This window comes from Rhynchophorus ferrugineus, unplaced genomic scaffold (assembly GCF_030347505.1).
Source record: "Rhynchophorus ferrugineus isolate W39M unplaced genomic scaffold, kcgeb_rfMv2 rfM2, whole genome shotgun sequence".
In the NCBI taxonomy this organism is placed as follows: domain Eukaryota; kingdom Metazoa; phylum Arthropoda; class Insecta; order Coleoptera; family Curculionidae; genus Rhynchophorus; species Rhynchophorus ferrugineus.
The window spans coordinates 48,014,936-48,031,963 of record NW_027472581.1 but is presented as its reverse complement, the minus strand read 5'-3'; the positions used below and the strand labels follow the sequence as shown (position 1 = coordinate 48,031,963).

Here is a 17,028-nt window from a genome sequence, read left to right as displayed (position 1 = left end):
AGATTATAATCAGCCTTAGAATAAGACGATAAGAAGTATACCCCTAAAAAAGCTTACTGATTGAACATGTAAGAATATACCCACAATACCCATGCGGGATTTTCAAAAAAGGCATCGTGTTTTGATGTAGTATAGAATTTTCCGATATATAGAGTTTATGCTTGTAATAACGTTTTAAATAATGATAATATTTTATAATGAATATTTAAAGAATTTCATATTTTTGACGCACCTACGATTCAGATCAATTGAAATTGGCATAGAATAACTCAGCAAATGGATTGCTGGAACAGTTTTGCTGGATTTGAAGTTAATTAAATTAAATTAGAAACCTTAAAACCTAAGGTTTAAAGTTACGAATTAAGTGCAGTACATAACTAAAATTATTGGAAACGAATTTGGAGTAGGCCTTAAAAAGGACAGATTATTGACAAAACAAAGTTTTTTTTATAAGATCTTTATTAGATAAGCTTAGTACAATCTTAATTTACAGTTAATTTATTACTACTTTTCCTATGTACTTGGATTAATTCGCAAGCAAAACGAGTGCGACGAAATACATCAATATGTATTCCTCAATACAAAACAGAGTGGCAAAGGAAACAAGGAAATTGCAACAAATACTTATTAGAATGTTTGATATATTATAAAATTTATTGCCAAAATGTTGTCTTTACGTCGCGGTACAGAAAGGACACTGGTGTTAAGTACGACGCTGTACTTCGTGAACATTTTGTAAGATCTAAAATGTGTGAAAAATTTTCGTATCAATTTATTGCAATTTTTAGAAATAAAATTCCAATAGCCAAATATTAGAAATTAACAATTTGGTACGTTGCATTATAATTGTTGATGACGTGCACTGATTGTGAAATTGGAGGGCCTGTAGGCTAGTAATCTAATTGGAAGTCGATTTGTATTTTATATTAATTACATCTAGTCGATGGTTAAAGTATAAGTGTTATTACAAATGTTATTGCATTAAAAGTGTTATTTATATCAATTTAAGTGGCAACGTTTAACAATTATGTTGTTATGAAATATAAAAGAATTTGAGAGAAAAAATTATTTAACTTTTTTTTATATATTTATATCTCCTGTACCTCTATTCGCCGGTTTCCTTTAATTGTTCCTCGAAATGCCATTGTTTCTATCCAATTTTCCATGGTATCTCTGTATGGAATGATATCCTAAGGTTTGATCACTCTATACTCCAATAGATATTCGCCTTCGGTGGCCGTTCATCCTGAACTGTAAGTTTTTGTTCAAGTACCTGTGAGATATATTAGTTCACAGCAACTTCAGACCGCCTTTGGTGGCCTTATAATCTGAACTATGAGGATTGTGACGGGAGTCCATGGACTATGAGCGTTTTTCGAAACATTGCAGCTTCAGCTGCGATACTAACCCGAACGCCAACTTAACTAACCAGGGAATGCTTCGAAGAGCTACGGAATGATTACCAATCTGTCCTGTTTTCCTGAGTATACATTAAAAATCATCGTGCTCCGGCTTTTTTGTGAACTATTCGTTTATTCGTCGGGACAATCTACTAGTCGCAAGCCGAAATGCTAAAAGTCGTTGTTGCCAAATTTACAGCTAGGCTATTTGCTTTACGGATGTATTTTATTTTAGAAAAATAATATATTTAAAAAGATTTTCTGACATTAACTTTTTGTCTTGATACAAAAATAATGATATATAAAATAAGTTTTTTGCTATTTAGTACAATATATAGTTCTTACTTTATATTTGGCAACACTGTAGGCTGCTGCAAGATAAGCGTTCCTTATAAGAAATGGCGATAAATGGCATTGCTCTGATTTAATGTTGGGCATTTTTTGGTTTAACTATTAAAGCGTTTGATATGGCATGTTTAAAATTATATTGTGATGTTCCTTTTTACTTAAAAAGAAGGCCTTTTAGTTTAACATTTCAGCTTTTTAACAGGATTAAAAATATGGAGAGTCAAAGGCAGGTTTAGTTTTAATTGTTTAGTTAAATAGGATAAATTAATTAAATGACTTCAATTTTGCAGTGAAAGTAAATTAATAAGTTTGTAATATGACATACCTAGTAGCAAGAGAAAGAAAGATTTCACTATGAGCTTGCTGCACCACTAAAGCCGATAACAAGAAGGATCATCTGCCTTCTCTGTGGCCCCAATTTTCGGTAGCATCTTTGTCGGATCCATAATATTGATGTTAATCTAATCTATACTTTAAGAATTTGTAAGGCTTTGAAAGTTGGAAGCCACAGGACGAAAAGGAAAAAAAAATTGTTGAAAGATTTTGTCAGGAACAAGAAGTCAAGAAGCTTATATACCACTGTATAAGGAGTTATCATCAAGGTAGTATTTTCCATAAAACTACCATATGTAATTAATTAATAATTAGCGTGAGAAGTATAAAGGACTGTATCTACAGGAAAGTTGATATAACATTTTATTTATATATAATACATCTGTAGTATTGTATATTCAAATATGTGATAATTTAGTAAATAATTTATGGCATAGTTTAGGTTCATTGTTTTATATTCTCTATTTTATAATTTAAAATTAATATTAAATTTTAAAATATATAAATGAATATAATATACAAATTTAGTATTTTTTAGAGGTAATTTTTACTATATATACGTATATATGGTATACATAGCGTAATATAAAACTTATGAACATTACCGTTTATTTTAATAACTAATATGGAGTATATTTTACGCCTCGAAGACTAACACTATGCCGGTATCAGAAGTTTGTTTATAGACAAGATACAGCCCTACTCATGACGTCTCAAGCAATACTGAGAATGTACAAATTTTTCTAACACCGGGGACATGCGCGTTGGTGCATATAGTCAATCTACCGGACCACGATGATTTTTAATGCATATTTTTCTTATTATTTAATTTGATTCCAGTTAATAGAATGAAATAAAACAGAGCAATCTTATAACCTCCCTGGAATCGAACTGTCTATTATAAATGAAATGTGAAAGGGTTTAAAACAAAAAAACATTTATTTATAATATAATAATTTATTACTTAATAATTTAACAGTTATTGTCGGTAAACTGCACAATACCCAATAACGGTGACTATTCCTGCCTAATGGCTCTTTGGATTTACTGTATATTATAGTCTTTAAAATGAAATCTCTCAATAAAAGTGCAACAAAATTTTCTTACATTACATCACTAAGATATTGAGAGCAGTTGATGCGTTACATTCCTGGTTGCTACATTAATCTTTATTTTTTAGGAGTTACTGAAATATGTATTATTTACCTTTATTATTTATTAAATTATATTTATACTACAAAATGTGAAAAACAAAGAATAATTTCCGTACATTTTAATCATTATTTAAAGGGAAACATCTTATGAGCTCCTAAAGACGTAAGCTAAAAGATCGATGTACATTTATTATATTATAAAATATCTACAACATGTGTTTTTATATTGTTGTTATGCATTAAATATAATACAATGACTGCTTTTCATAAATTAAAAAGTGTTAAACCCTCATTATTAACTATACTATTATCTAAAACTAAACAAATATACTTTTGCTTCAGCTTCAATTTAATTCACATTTTGCAAAAATAAATTGCATTTACCGACAAGTGCACGGCTATTGTCTGATATAATTTATTGATCATAGAAAGAATAGTCATCATCATCACCTCCATCATCATCTTTGCCACCACCATCTCTGTCATCATCATCTTTATCGCCATCATCTTTACTGTCATCATCTTTTTTATCATCACTATCATCAACCTCCTCGTCATCCTCCTCGTCAGCAAGATCACCAAAGTCGTAATCTTCTGGTAAGTCTTCAAAATTATCAAAATCAGGATCTTCAGGATCATCATCATCATCATAGTTAATTTTTATTAGTGGTTCTAAAATTACAATTATTTTCAAATATTATTCTAAAATTATTTAAGAAATAAAACTGTATAAAATCATATATTATAATTTTACTAACATTATTTTCAGTATTATGGATAATGTATATTAGTTGTAAACAATATAAACTATTCGAACGAAATATCAATTTAAGAATTTTATTTTTTGCAATTATTCAATTTTATATATATTTTTAATCATTCATACTTTATTACGTCTTAACCGGAATAACAATAGAAATATGAAACTCCAGTAATAAAATTAATATAATTAGTGAAATATTGTAAATTAGTAAATAATATTAATTAACAATAGAGGATGATTAAAATATACTCAGTATCGCTATTATAAGGAACACGGATAAAAATATTAAAATATGACTTAAATATAGGTCTTACTCAGCATCATTGTGACTAGAGTTAATCTTCTTTCAAGAATCGATATTATACTGACTACGCTATATTGTCAGACAGATTTCAACATTTCAGTTTATATAGTAATAGTAAATATTGATTATTACAAATTATGTGCCATTATTTCATCATTTACTCAGCAAGGATTTATCGGAATGGTCCTATTAAGTTTTTTTGCGCAAAAAAAACTTTTAAAATAACTGAAAATATTAAGAAATGTCAATAATTTGCAGACCATATTTGGTTGACTGGCGCATGCACCATTAATTAAATATATATATCACTATTATTTTTACTATTTTATTCTTTTCAAAGTTAACGATATCTCCTTGATAAAATTAATTAATTAAAATGTTTAAAGTTTTGTAGCATAATTATTTCACCGAAAATGTCAAAATATATATATTTATACACATTCAATTTAATATTTAAGAAAGTTCAATAATGAGATATAAATACGCATTTTCTATAAACATAAAATCTATTTAATAGAATATATTTTTTATTTTATTTGATTCTATTGGTTTAAATATTATAATATTTTAATTAATAAAAATTAAATAGACCTTTGTTATAGAACTTCACATAACAGATTTATTTTACGCCCGCGCATGCACCATATTAGCCACAAATATTTAGAGACAAAACATTTTTTTCCTTGAATGATCATTTATTGTCGTATATAAATATCATCGTTATACCATGATAAAATGATGTCGGCTCTAATACTATATACTATTATATTGATGCATCATTTTCATTATCTATTAGTATCAAAGTTTCTTGTTTATGCAAATGCTGTAACCAGTTCTTTCCTCTTATGTCTTTCAGTATTAATTAAGAAATGAATATAGTATTTGAAATTTGGGTATTGATTATGTTGTTTAACGTAGTTTAAATAACTATATGTATCAACTATTTTAAAAATTCGGCTAGATGAAGTAGTTTAGTGGTTTTAATAATTTGTTGCCCTTTATATTTACATTTGTCATCATTTTGATGATTAGTTGTCACTCGCTTTTTTTAAAACCGTTGTCTCCTTAAGGTTTTGGATTATGTTGCTTCCAGCTTTGAGGTATCAAAATTATAAACAGTGTACGTTTTTAGTATAGATAATAACTGTACGTTTCTAATTATGATTATTATGATTAATTGACGTTTAAAATTATGATTATCTATAGACATGAGTATGATATGCGATAAGTCACAACCATACCTATAAAACTAGTAATCAGGCTGGGTATAACTGGATATCTTATAGAATGTTATTTAAATTTGTCAATAGCCAGTCGATAAGCTTAATGTCCTGGGCAGCAGAGTGGATTCGCCGTTAAGCAGTAGGTCCAGTTAAGTCCAGATAAATCCTATATGGTAAATAGAGGGATAAAAAATTAAGAAGCACGTTAAAAAATACAATTTTTATCGCCTTCATTTTGCATTTATGTAAATTATGATTTTATTTTAAATATTGTCTTCATTTAAAAATATAAAGGCTTAACATGTAAATGCGGCCTATTGTGATTATAAAAAACATAAGGTTTCATTGTAAATTTCATCTTAATTTATTTGAGATACTTGAGTTACTGTCTGTGTTTGCTGTTGTTTAATGATTCATTGTCTTTGATTTATATGTCTGTGCTACTACTTGAATTTTGAGTATCACAATTTTCTATGTTAAAAGGTGAAGATTCATCTTGCACAGTTATTGTGTTTTTTTTTATCAATTTACTTGCTAGTAGTTTGATAATGGCAGTAGTTACGCAGACCTTTTATTGCTACGTAAGATTATTATATGATTCTACAATATAAATAGCACTATTTCTTATTTACTATTATATATTTAAATCTTATTCTTTTCGTTGAAATCATCTTAGCTTGAATTAAAAAGGTATAAAAAGGTATATAAATGAATCGTTGTTCGTTAGTCTTGCTAAAACTCGAGAACGGCTGGACCGATTTGGATAATTTTGGTCTTGAATTATTTGTCCACGGAAGGTTTAAAAGTTGAATCCGAAAATCTACGTGCACGAGAACTTTCCTAACTTCGGTGGTACTTTGTGATAGTGATATTTCAAATTATGTGCTCTTTATTTGTTGATTTTTTGTGATAGTGACACTTTATTGCTAAGTGCGCGAGAACTTTTCTCTCTTTGATTAATTACAATATACTTTACTGCTAAGTGCGCGAAAACTTTTCTCACTTTGATTAATTACAATTTACGATGCCGAGGAGAAGACGACCTGACTTAGGTCGTCGTAGTCAATCAAATGTGCGAAAAGCTACCTCACGTGCTAACCGCACTGATGGCCAGAAAGAGACAGATCAAGAAAATAGAGGTATTGCTATGTCAGAATTGCGTTTTTTAGAGAGTGACAGTGAAGTAGATAGGCTTAAAACGGAACAAGTTCGTGCACATCAAACACAACAACATCAAACACCACAACCGACATAATGAAATTGAGCTATTCCGTAGACACAGTGCTCCTGTGATCTTGGAACGAGCTGCATTCCACTATGATGCGGCAATAGATTATTGTGCCGACAAATCGGTAACAATTGGGGAAATCACAATAATTTGTTAACATAGCAACGCGTTAAAATACAGTGGTGAATCCACTATATTATGTTGTGCTGGAGGCAAAATAAAATTACCACAATTGGTCTTAACATCAGATCCTTCAGGCTCTTTAGTTTCTGGGATTGGAAATGATTCTAAGCACTTCTTGGCCAACATTCAGAAATATAACATTGCTATTTCCAGATGACATCATTTGGCGCTACACATATTATACAGGACAATTTCATGCCCCCTTTCCCACAGTTGACACAAAATTGCTTGCAGTAGTTATCAAACACATCATACATGGACCTTGCGGAGTTTTCAACTACCATTCACCCTGTATAGTTGACGGCAAGTATTCCAAGCAATACCCAAGGTACTTGATTGCTGAAGCCATAATGGGAAATAATGGATACCCATTGTATCGTCGGCGATCAGTTGTGATCAGTAGTTGTGAAGGTCAGAGGACAAAATGTTAATGTAGACAATCGTTGGATCGTGCCATACTCGCCAATATTATCCAAAGTTTTTGAGACTCACATCAATGTGGAATATTGTAACTCTGTGAAGTCGATAAAGTACATATGTGAATATGTTAACAAAGGTAGCAATATGGCCGTCTTCGCTGTAACCAATGCAAATGACGAAATATCACAGTACCAGATGGGTCGCTACGTAAGTATCAACGAAGCAATTTGGCGTATCTTTCCATTTGCGATCAATGAAAGACAACCTACAGTAGTCCATTTGGCAGTCCATTTAGAGAATAGTCAGGAGGTAAAAAGTCGAGGATTCGAGATTGTCGAGGATCTCAATGCGACAATTCAGAATTTTCTTCAGGGACAGTTGGTTTCCTTCAGATCAATCGACACCGTTATGAACTAGGAAGACGTAGTCAACTATCTCACCGAGTTTTTAAATTCACTGGAATCGCCTGAACTTCACAATTTGAAGTTAAAAGTAAGACGGTTGACATCATGCTGCGTAACATTAATCAACCTCATCTGTGCAATGGAACAAGACTGGCTGTGAAAAAGATGATGAATAACGTCATTGAGGCAACAACTATAAAGGGAAAATACTAAGGAGAGGATGTCTTGATCCCGCATATACAGATGATTCCAACGGATTTACCATTCCATTTTAAACGTTTACAATGTCCAGTACGTCTGGCCTTTGCGATGACCATAAATAAATCTCAAGGCCAGTCGTTGGAAGTTGGCGGAATCAACTTAGAGTTTCTCTGTTTCGCGCATGGACGATTATTTATCTCGTGTTTGCGCGTCGGAAAACCGTCATATTTGTTTATTTACACACCACAAAACAAAACAAAAAATATGGTTCTGTATAAACTGTATCATAACTGTGTGCCTCTGTAAAGATCTAATTAAAATCTTATAAATAGCCAGTATTTCAGGACAACTCAGTTTTTTTAAGTATGAAACATCATGTTTCTTAATTAATAATTAATAGAATGTCATAATTAATCGAAAATAATAATAAAAATTCATTCATAGCGAGCATTATTTTTTATTAATTACGGATTATTAGGTATTTTATATATCGATTGACGCAGTACGAAATCTGCCGGGTCAGCTAAATATGATGTATACAGATGTATACAAAATTGTTTATATAAAATCAATACAAAATATAAATAAAATAATACTTATAAATAAGGCACTTATTTATTTAGTTTAGACCCTAAATATATATTTTTACCCTAACACTTTAATTGCGTTTTAATTCAACTGGTGAAACAAATGTATATCGATCATTCTCCTAATTCATTTAATTATTTACGGTATATTATCCAGATATGATAGGTAAAATTATATTTTTATAATACAACGATGTCAGATATAGTAAAAGAAATGCCGCCATAATGTTCCGTCAGCAATGTACTTTATTAAAAAGAAAAAAAGAAATGAGTGTGATCATAAAAATAATTAGTAATGGAGAATTTCTTTAAAGTTTGGCAACAAGGCAGTCTCGTTCAATTGGACGGAGACCGATCGCAAATTATCCCACACACTCACAACGGCGGGTCTGTTTATGTAAAATCTGTAATTACCAGATTTTTCCGAATTTGTTTACGGTTTCAAGTGACAGTTTCTTTAAAGTGTATAGTGTTGTGTGAAAATGTCCGACAGTGGAACTCATTTTCCTCCGCACACCTATTCGTCCATTTTCAACTTGAACGCCCTGTCTGAAGTAAGAAAATATATTTTAGGTTATGTTTCTTTTCGCGCAACCAGCGTAAATAAACAAAAAATACGTCCTGTGTTTGAATTTATGAAAGGTTAATGGTTATCGCATCCATTAAGGTCTATTAGTTGTAATTGTCTCAATCACAGATGTATTGTTCATTTTAACACACCTAAGTTTTGTATTCATTAATATTTGGGTCAATATCGTTCAAATATTTATTTTTAAATGGTATCAAGACAGAATATGTCTTTAGAATTATTATTACTTAATAGTATTAAAGAAATATAATTAATCATAAAGAAAAGAAACAGTACGTGTAATTGTTTGTTTGTAAATTCGTTTGGGTAATTTTCAACGTGATTTTTAGGAAGAAAAAAGTACAAATTCAAAAGAAAATGCAGTAAACGATACGGAAAAACAACCGATACTAGATTGCTTTATAACATCGGTAAGTTTTATAGTAAATTCATTTAACAGAAAGCTTTTATATATATGGTAATACTTTTTAAATTAGATCTTAATTTAATATATTATGACAAAAAACGCGGACTTTGTATTAGGACATTTATAACTTGTTGTTTTTCGGTTTTTAGTATTTTTAACCAAAATGTTCTGTTAAATAGTTGCTTATAGTGTTTGGTGTTGTGAGTTGTTTAGTGTTATTGATAATAAGATATGTTTTAGTGTATTTTAAACGTTTTTTTTTGTGTTTTTCTTTCATTAATATATTGTTAAATTGTGTCTTGTCGAATTAGTTTGCAAAAAAATGTATTACGAAATAGTGGAGGTAACTAACATTGAAACAGTATTTTATAAAACAGTAATTGTTTATGATTTTAGGATTTCCGTTACAATTCAAGATGAAATGAAGTTATATGCATAAAAAACCTACTTAAGAACTTTACTTTTTAATTTTGATATACAGAAAGAAGGTATAATTGTTTACATAAATAAAAGTTCTATTAAAGTATAGTATTTGTGAAATTGAATAATTAAGTAATAAAGCATTATTTTTAAAAAGACATGTTTATTATTATATTTTAAAATGGGCCTTTAATTATTTACTCCTTACATCAGTTTAGTTAAATTGTTTTTTGTTTGCGTCATGTATTTTTTCTGGTGGCAGTAGGCATTTAACAATATCGGGACGCGACCAAGGTGATATATGAAAGAAGTAACAAACCTGAAGGCGCGACCTCCTCAAAAACAAAGGGGCTCTCGACGTCAATGTTTATAAAAAATGTTACAGCATTCCATCCCTTTTGTTATGTAAAATAAATTTGTTTCAGACTTAGTGTTAACCAATAGTGAGTTTTATATAATCTACTGGGTGGTTCAATAATTTCAGTCGTTTTAATCGATTTTAATAACCTGAGTTTGGCATGTGTAACAAGCAAAAGGTGAATAGGCTATATATATATATATATATATATATATATATATATATATATATATATATATATATATATACTGAATTTATTAAATAACTCTTTATCTAGTTATGAACAATGAGTATATTTATTGTGTTATATTGATATCCATTCATTCTATAACAATATTATTAACAAAATTATTGTATATTATTTTAGTGTATAATGTTTCAAATATATAATGATTAGTAAATCTTTTTGTATCAACCATGACAAAAAATTAATGGATTATGACTGTTACAGGAAAACTTGTTCTACATCAGTATATATGAATTCATCAATATGAATATTTCTAGTATATATGAAATTGTTGTATCCTGAACTTCAATGTAAGGATGTTGGAAACATCCTTTTTTTCTTTAATATTAATTAATTTATTTTATAATCGTGGAAATGGAGGTTTCGTAATTGGTTTAGTGCATTCGTATTCATTTTAGGTATTTAAGTATATGAATGTGGAAACAATATAGAAAATATTTAGATCAAGAAGGAGTTATAAGCTCAAACAGTTTTCTCTTATCTTGTGGAATATGAATATAAAATATCTTATTCTTACATTAGCTAATAATAATTTAAGAATAAAAGGATTGGTCTATACGTGCAATTTTAAATAGAAACAGGTTTCTGTATTGATGAGTTGCGGCGGATATAAAAGGTGTTTGTTAGAAATATTCGAAGGCCAAATTGATTGGTTGTTTTATACGATACCGAAGCGGATTTGGCCGAAGTGGTTGAATATTATTTGGTTTAAGTTTCGATGAATGTCCAAGGGAGCAAAGAAATTTGGCCTTTAAATTCCAGGAGTTTGAGATAGGAAATTCTGTGCTGAAAATATTTATATATATATGTATATTGATTGCATTATAACTGCAGGCGCTGTTCCTTTTTGAGTTTTTGTTTTTAAGCGTGGCATTGTTGTTAGAGCCTCGATGACTTGGTGGTCCAACTTGTCATCTTTTCTTATTATTGATATAAAATTTCTTTAGTTAAATAAAAGGGTGTTTTTCATCCCAATACATGTTAAAACTAGCGTCTACCGACTAGGATTATTTCGGAAAGATGAACTTATTGACGTTGAATTGCCAGTCGTTCCGTTACTCAAAGTAAGATTTCGCCCAGACTGTAGCTCCTGTAGAACAGAAATTAGATGTGGTAACTATTTCTAATGTACAGAACTTAGAAATTTGGGAAGAAGGTTGAAGTTTTGAAAAACACCTAGTCTGTAGATGTATTTAAAATAATATTTTATATTGGAAGAAACATTAATTTATTTGAGTTTGGATTTAAAAATTGGAGTTTACCGTGTAGCGCCATTAAGGGCTCAAGATCATGGAAATTTGGATAAAAACATTGGAGTTCAGAAGATCATCAAATCTGAAGTGGGTAAAAATAATTATATAACAATTATAGACTATCCAAAGCAAGCTAAGATCACGGGCAAACCCTTGGTAATTTGTTTCATGAGGGAGTTGTTAAGTCGTGCAATTGGTGCGCATGTTGTAATTCCATCATAGCCACAGGGCGATGTTCTTGTTCAAGTGTTTGTTTTCTAAATTTTGGATTTAAGTTCAGTCGATTAGAAAGTGGAAAATGGACCGTTGGGCGCCATATAAGGTGTTCTGACATTTTTATTGAAATATAATAATAACGCGCATAATTGTTAAAGCGAGGTTTTTTGTCAATATATTTCTCGTCACCAATGATGATTGCGTTCTTGAATAAAACTTATTTTAAAGCAACGAATGCTATTTAATTTAAATGGTAATATGGATGATTATTTTTTCATGTCACTTTATATTTTGATTATTTATCACATTCTTACTATAAGCGCATACTTTAAATGTTGTAAATAATGCATTATACCGTATGAAATCATGTGTTATACATTTGCATTGTGCACTCTGATAATTGCTATGTGACGTTGATAGCGGTCAAAGTCATAACAACGCACATAAAATATATCTCAAACTGAATTTGTAACTTATATGTATTTTTTTATTTTTTATCTTAAATAGTTTTAATATTGTATATTTTTTAATTTATAATTTTTTTTGATAAAAAAGTTTTCTAGTTAATTAAAATAACATTTGATCTTTTGCTACTACTTTTTAAAATTTGTTTGCTCAATTGCCATGCCGAGAAACTACTTCTAGTCCTATATGTCCGAATTTATTAGCCGATCCATTTTTTAATGTCCTTATTGTAAGGTATGACGTTTTGATTTGATAGATCATCTGCTATCCATAGGGACAGTTTTAGTCGGATGGAGAAACGTCTGGAGAAATATCGTGGGTGAAATAGCATGTTCGATCTTTGTCCAGCTGAAAAATTATGTAGTGTATTTTGGATTATTCTGGCCTTTTTTAGTGTACAGCTTAAACATTTCAATTGAGTTAGGTGTTATAGCATCTATTCTGATTTTAATTTCTTCACTTTAAACAGGTATTTATTGAGAATTATCATTGTGCCAATTTTATAGTGCATATTGTAGATTAGTTTATAAATTAGTGTTGAAGGATTTTTTTAACTAGCAGCTTTATTGTGACAAATCGGTGCAATGTATCTTATTCAAAGAGCTCGAATAATTGTCCATCGATAACCGCTATTTTTTGTTGTGTATTTGATGGTTTCATCGAGTAATACCTTCAATTATCGTCGAGGAATTTTTTGGCTGTTCAGAATACTCTTTGTCTATGGTGTCAATATCAACAGTTTTCTGATAATTAGAAAGCGCTATAAACATATTAATACTTTATGGTTCTGAATATTCTGCTGGTCAATATTAGATATTGCTGGCCTGACAGATAGATGGCGCTACTAGAATTAAAGTCATATGTTTTTAGTTAGCCCTAAGCCTCAAAAGATGCGTGTATAAATTTGACAGCTGTCGGATTATTAGTTTGTGAATTATAACACTTTGAGTGAAGCAACTTTTGTTATTGCGAAAAAAATGGATAAAAAGGAATTTCGCGTGTTAATAAAATATTGCTTTTTGAAGGGAAAAAATACAATTGAAGTAAAAACTTGGCTTGATGCCGAATATTCGGACACTGCCTCAGGAAAATCAACCATTAAGGATTGGTATGCTAAGTTTAGACGTGGTGAAGTGACCACCGAAGACGGTGAACGCAGTGGACGCCCAATAGAGCGATTTTAAAAAATCCACAAAATGATTTTGAATGACAGTAAATTGAAACTGAATGAAATAGCAGACACTCTAAAGATATCAACTGAATGTGTGCATCATATCATTCCCGAATATTTGGGTATGAGAAAGTCCAATCGACAGTCATCCGAGTGGACTGCACACGATAAACCCGCTCCAAAGCGCGGGGAAACGCAACAGTCGGCTGGTAAGGTCATGGCGTCTGTATTTTGGGATGCGCATGGAATAATTTTCATTGACTACCTTAAAAAAGGAAGGACCATCAACAACGACTATTTCATAGCGTTATTGGACCGTTTGAAGGATGAAATCGCCGCATTTCAAGAAAAAGAAAGTGCTGCTTCACCAAGACAATGCACCGTGTCAAAAATCCATGAACTGGGCTTCGAATTGCTTCCTCAACGAAGAAATGTTCGTCGAATGAAGAGGTGATCGCCGAAACTGAGGTCTATTTTGAAGCAAAGGACAAATCGTACTACAGAAATGGTATCGAAAAGTTGGAGGGTCGCTACAATCAGTGTATCACCCTTGAAGGGAATAACGTTGAATAAAAATAAACTAATTTTGTCAAAAAATATGTTTTACTATGGTAGGCCGGGGACTTTTCAATTGATCTGTTAATAGGCCAATTATCATTGATTTAGATAAACTTTTAATGCCTTGACAGGAAATTTTGTTGACCAATTCCTCTATGTTTCCATCAGTGAACTTCTATTTGCCTGTATATATGACATATAAAAATCGCGTTATTAGAAACGTCCTTTAATACATTTCTTCAGTTAGAGCAGCTCCAGCTGTCTTTCCATATTACTCTATTAAAAATATATATTTTCAACAACTCTTTTACACTCCGTTTAAGGACGTTTATTAGGCACATAATTATTAAATTATAAATTATTGTTATTTACTCTTTAGCCAAATAAAGTATATGATCTAGGAGTTTAATAATAAGAATTTTCGTTTATATCATTAAAGCAAACGACAAAATGTTGTGTTATATTCGCCAACTTTAGCAACACTCTATATATTATAACAGAGATATTATTTTGATAGTTTGTTCAGAAAAATATAACAATTTTGCCACAAAAATGTCTTTGTATTATGAAAATATATTAATATTATATTATTTCTTTGAGTTATGCCGCAAGAACGGTAATATACCTAACTCAATCTGTTAAATGATGCAGGTCCACATTTGATTTATTTCGAATTTTCTCTAATAATCATTTTAAATTTTGGCAGAACGGTTCAAAGGATTCCATGGTTTATAACAAAGTAAACATGGTGTGTCCATGTGATCTTCTTAAACAAACCGGAAATGTGCCTTTTTTCTATCCCAAAATTGTATTTCATTTTTTTTCATTCTATTCAAAAATGCAATTACATTTTATTATCCAACTAGATAAAGCTGCTGTTACTAACAGTTTACAAAAGTTAGTAGATTCGATTAGATAATGAGTTGGGGAAAATTACTTTTTTTAAATATTTTCCAAAGGGAATTTATTTATAATTCCGTCTCTCTTTTGAGTCGTCCAATTTCTCTTTTGAATTCTAAAATATGCCTATGGTTTAACCATTTCTGACTCTTTTTAAATCACCTGCCTCAATGGCATTTGTTCTTCACAATAAAATCGAATTAATGATTTGTCTAGGTACCATCAGTTCATGAGGAACAATTAATTTCCAATCCACCTAAATTTCTTGGCGTTAATGTGAGTTTTACAAACATTTTGTGAAGCATATTTAATTAATTGTTATTTTAATATATATATATATATATATATATATATATATATATATATGTATATAAAATAATTAGTTATTTGGTTGTAATCAATGTATTTCAACTATATAATTCATAATCGATTAGAACTGATAAATCGCGGGACGTACACTTTATTAATTATTAATAGTATTGACTAGCATTGGGGACTATCTACTGTTTAGTAATTTACTATTTTTTTACTATCGACTGTTTCAGTCGTGTACTTTCAGTTATTGTATTCGGTCCTACTAGTTTCATTTGTCTTGGTTGTAAATAACAATATATTGTAAATAATTATCTAGTAATGTAATAGGGCAAAAGGAATAAAATTATGAATGATAAATAGTAAAATACTTTTGAATGTATTATGTTGTTTTTACACAACAATAATAGGTAATGCTCTTCTTGATCGGCGTTTTCGATTCGATCTAACTCTCTCGATGTTTGTTCAAGCCTTTTGAATGTTAAAAACTCTTTCATTGAAGTTTCAATGAATAATAATCATAGAAAAACATTAGTTATTAACGATTAATAAAATTATTATTGTTTTTAAAAAGATTGATGGTTAAATAGTCGATAAAGATTGATTGAAAACACGATAGAAATATTTAGTGGTCACTCAATTCCTCTTCAAATTCAAGTCAAATATCCAAAAAATAAAAATAATTTTACATAATTAAAATTAAAATTATTGTTTTTAACGTAATAGAATCCGGCAATTATCTCTTTCCTTTCCTTTTCCCAAAGAAAGTTAAATATACAAGACATATACGTCTCATTTATGGCACGGTTGAAAAAAAAAATTAGTAAGCATACGTTGGAACGAATTAGAAAGAAACCAGTTACTTAAATTATGTCCTTGCTACTTTTAAAATATTAAAATACGATGAAACATATTTGATATCATTATTCCATTCCGTTTTTCACACTGTCACTTCACGCAGCACAGATAATTGTCTCTGTCTTTTCCTCTCTCTAAATTGAAAAGAATTCATACATGTTCGTTTCTTATAACGAATAGAAAAACAGTCAACAAGTTGACCAGCATTTGACCGAAATAGTAATTAATATTTCCAGTCGCTATTTTTTTACTATCGACTATTTCGATTGTTTTGCGACTATGGACTGTTTCGACGCTAGTTCTTAATTTTCATCGATAGTTCCCAACGCTAGTATTAACCATATTTTCTTATTATTTTTCTAGAAATGTATGTATTAGAAATACAAGATGGTTTTATAACTTAATAGGATCTTATAGAGTAATTTATGTATATATATACATATATATATATATATATATATATATATATATATATATATATATATAATATATATATATATATATATATATATATATATAGTATATATATATATATATATATATATATATATATATATATATATATATATATATATATATAATATATATATATATATATATATATATATATATATATATATATATATATATATATATATATATATATATAGAGTATATATATATATATATATATATATATATAATATATATATATATATATATATATATATATATATATATATATATA

At 29.5% G+C, this 17,028-nt stretch overlaps 1 protein-coding gene and 2 long non-coding RNA genes across 5 annotated transcripts in view; 2 read left to right on the top strand and 1 right to left on the bottom strand.

Annotated features, from left to right (window-relative positions):
• The first annotated feature begins 1,801 nt into the window (after positions 1 to 1,801).
• Positions 1,802 to 3,766, top strand: LOC143191068 (uncharacterized). The gene is made up of 2 exons (XR_013004389.1): positions 1,802 to 1,974; positions 2,039 to 3,766. It is a non-coding gene; the product is annotated as an uncharacterized LOC143191068 (long non-coding RNA).
• Positions 3,405 to 4,452, bottom strand: LOC143191067 (uncharacterized). Its single transcript, XR_013004388.1, has 2 exons — positions 4,313 to 4,452; positions 3,405 to 3,907 (listed from the first exon to the last, which is right to left on the bottom strand). It is a non-coding gene; the product is annotated as an uncharacterized LOC143191067 (long non-coding RNA).
• Positions 4,453 to 8,833: 4,381 nt separating this feature from the next.
• Positions 8,834 to 17,028, top strand: part of IP3K1 (inositol-trisphosphate 3-kinase-like protein) — a 375,891-nt gene continuing 367,696 nt past the window's right edge. For 2 of the 3 annotated variants that reach the window (XM_076395752.1, XM_076395746.1), the window contains exons 1-2: positions 8,911 to 9,102; positions 9,467 to 9,547. In XM_076395752.1, the coding sequence (XP_076251867.1) occupies positions 9,031 to 9,102; positions 9,467 to 9,547 (153 nt within the window). In that variant the 5' untranslated portion in view covers positions 8,911 to 9,030. Of the gene's footprint in view, positions 9,103 to 9,466; positions 9,548 to 17,028 lie in introns of all 3 variants that reach the window. The other variant, XM_076395751.1, reaches the window with a different exon arrangement.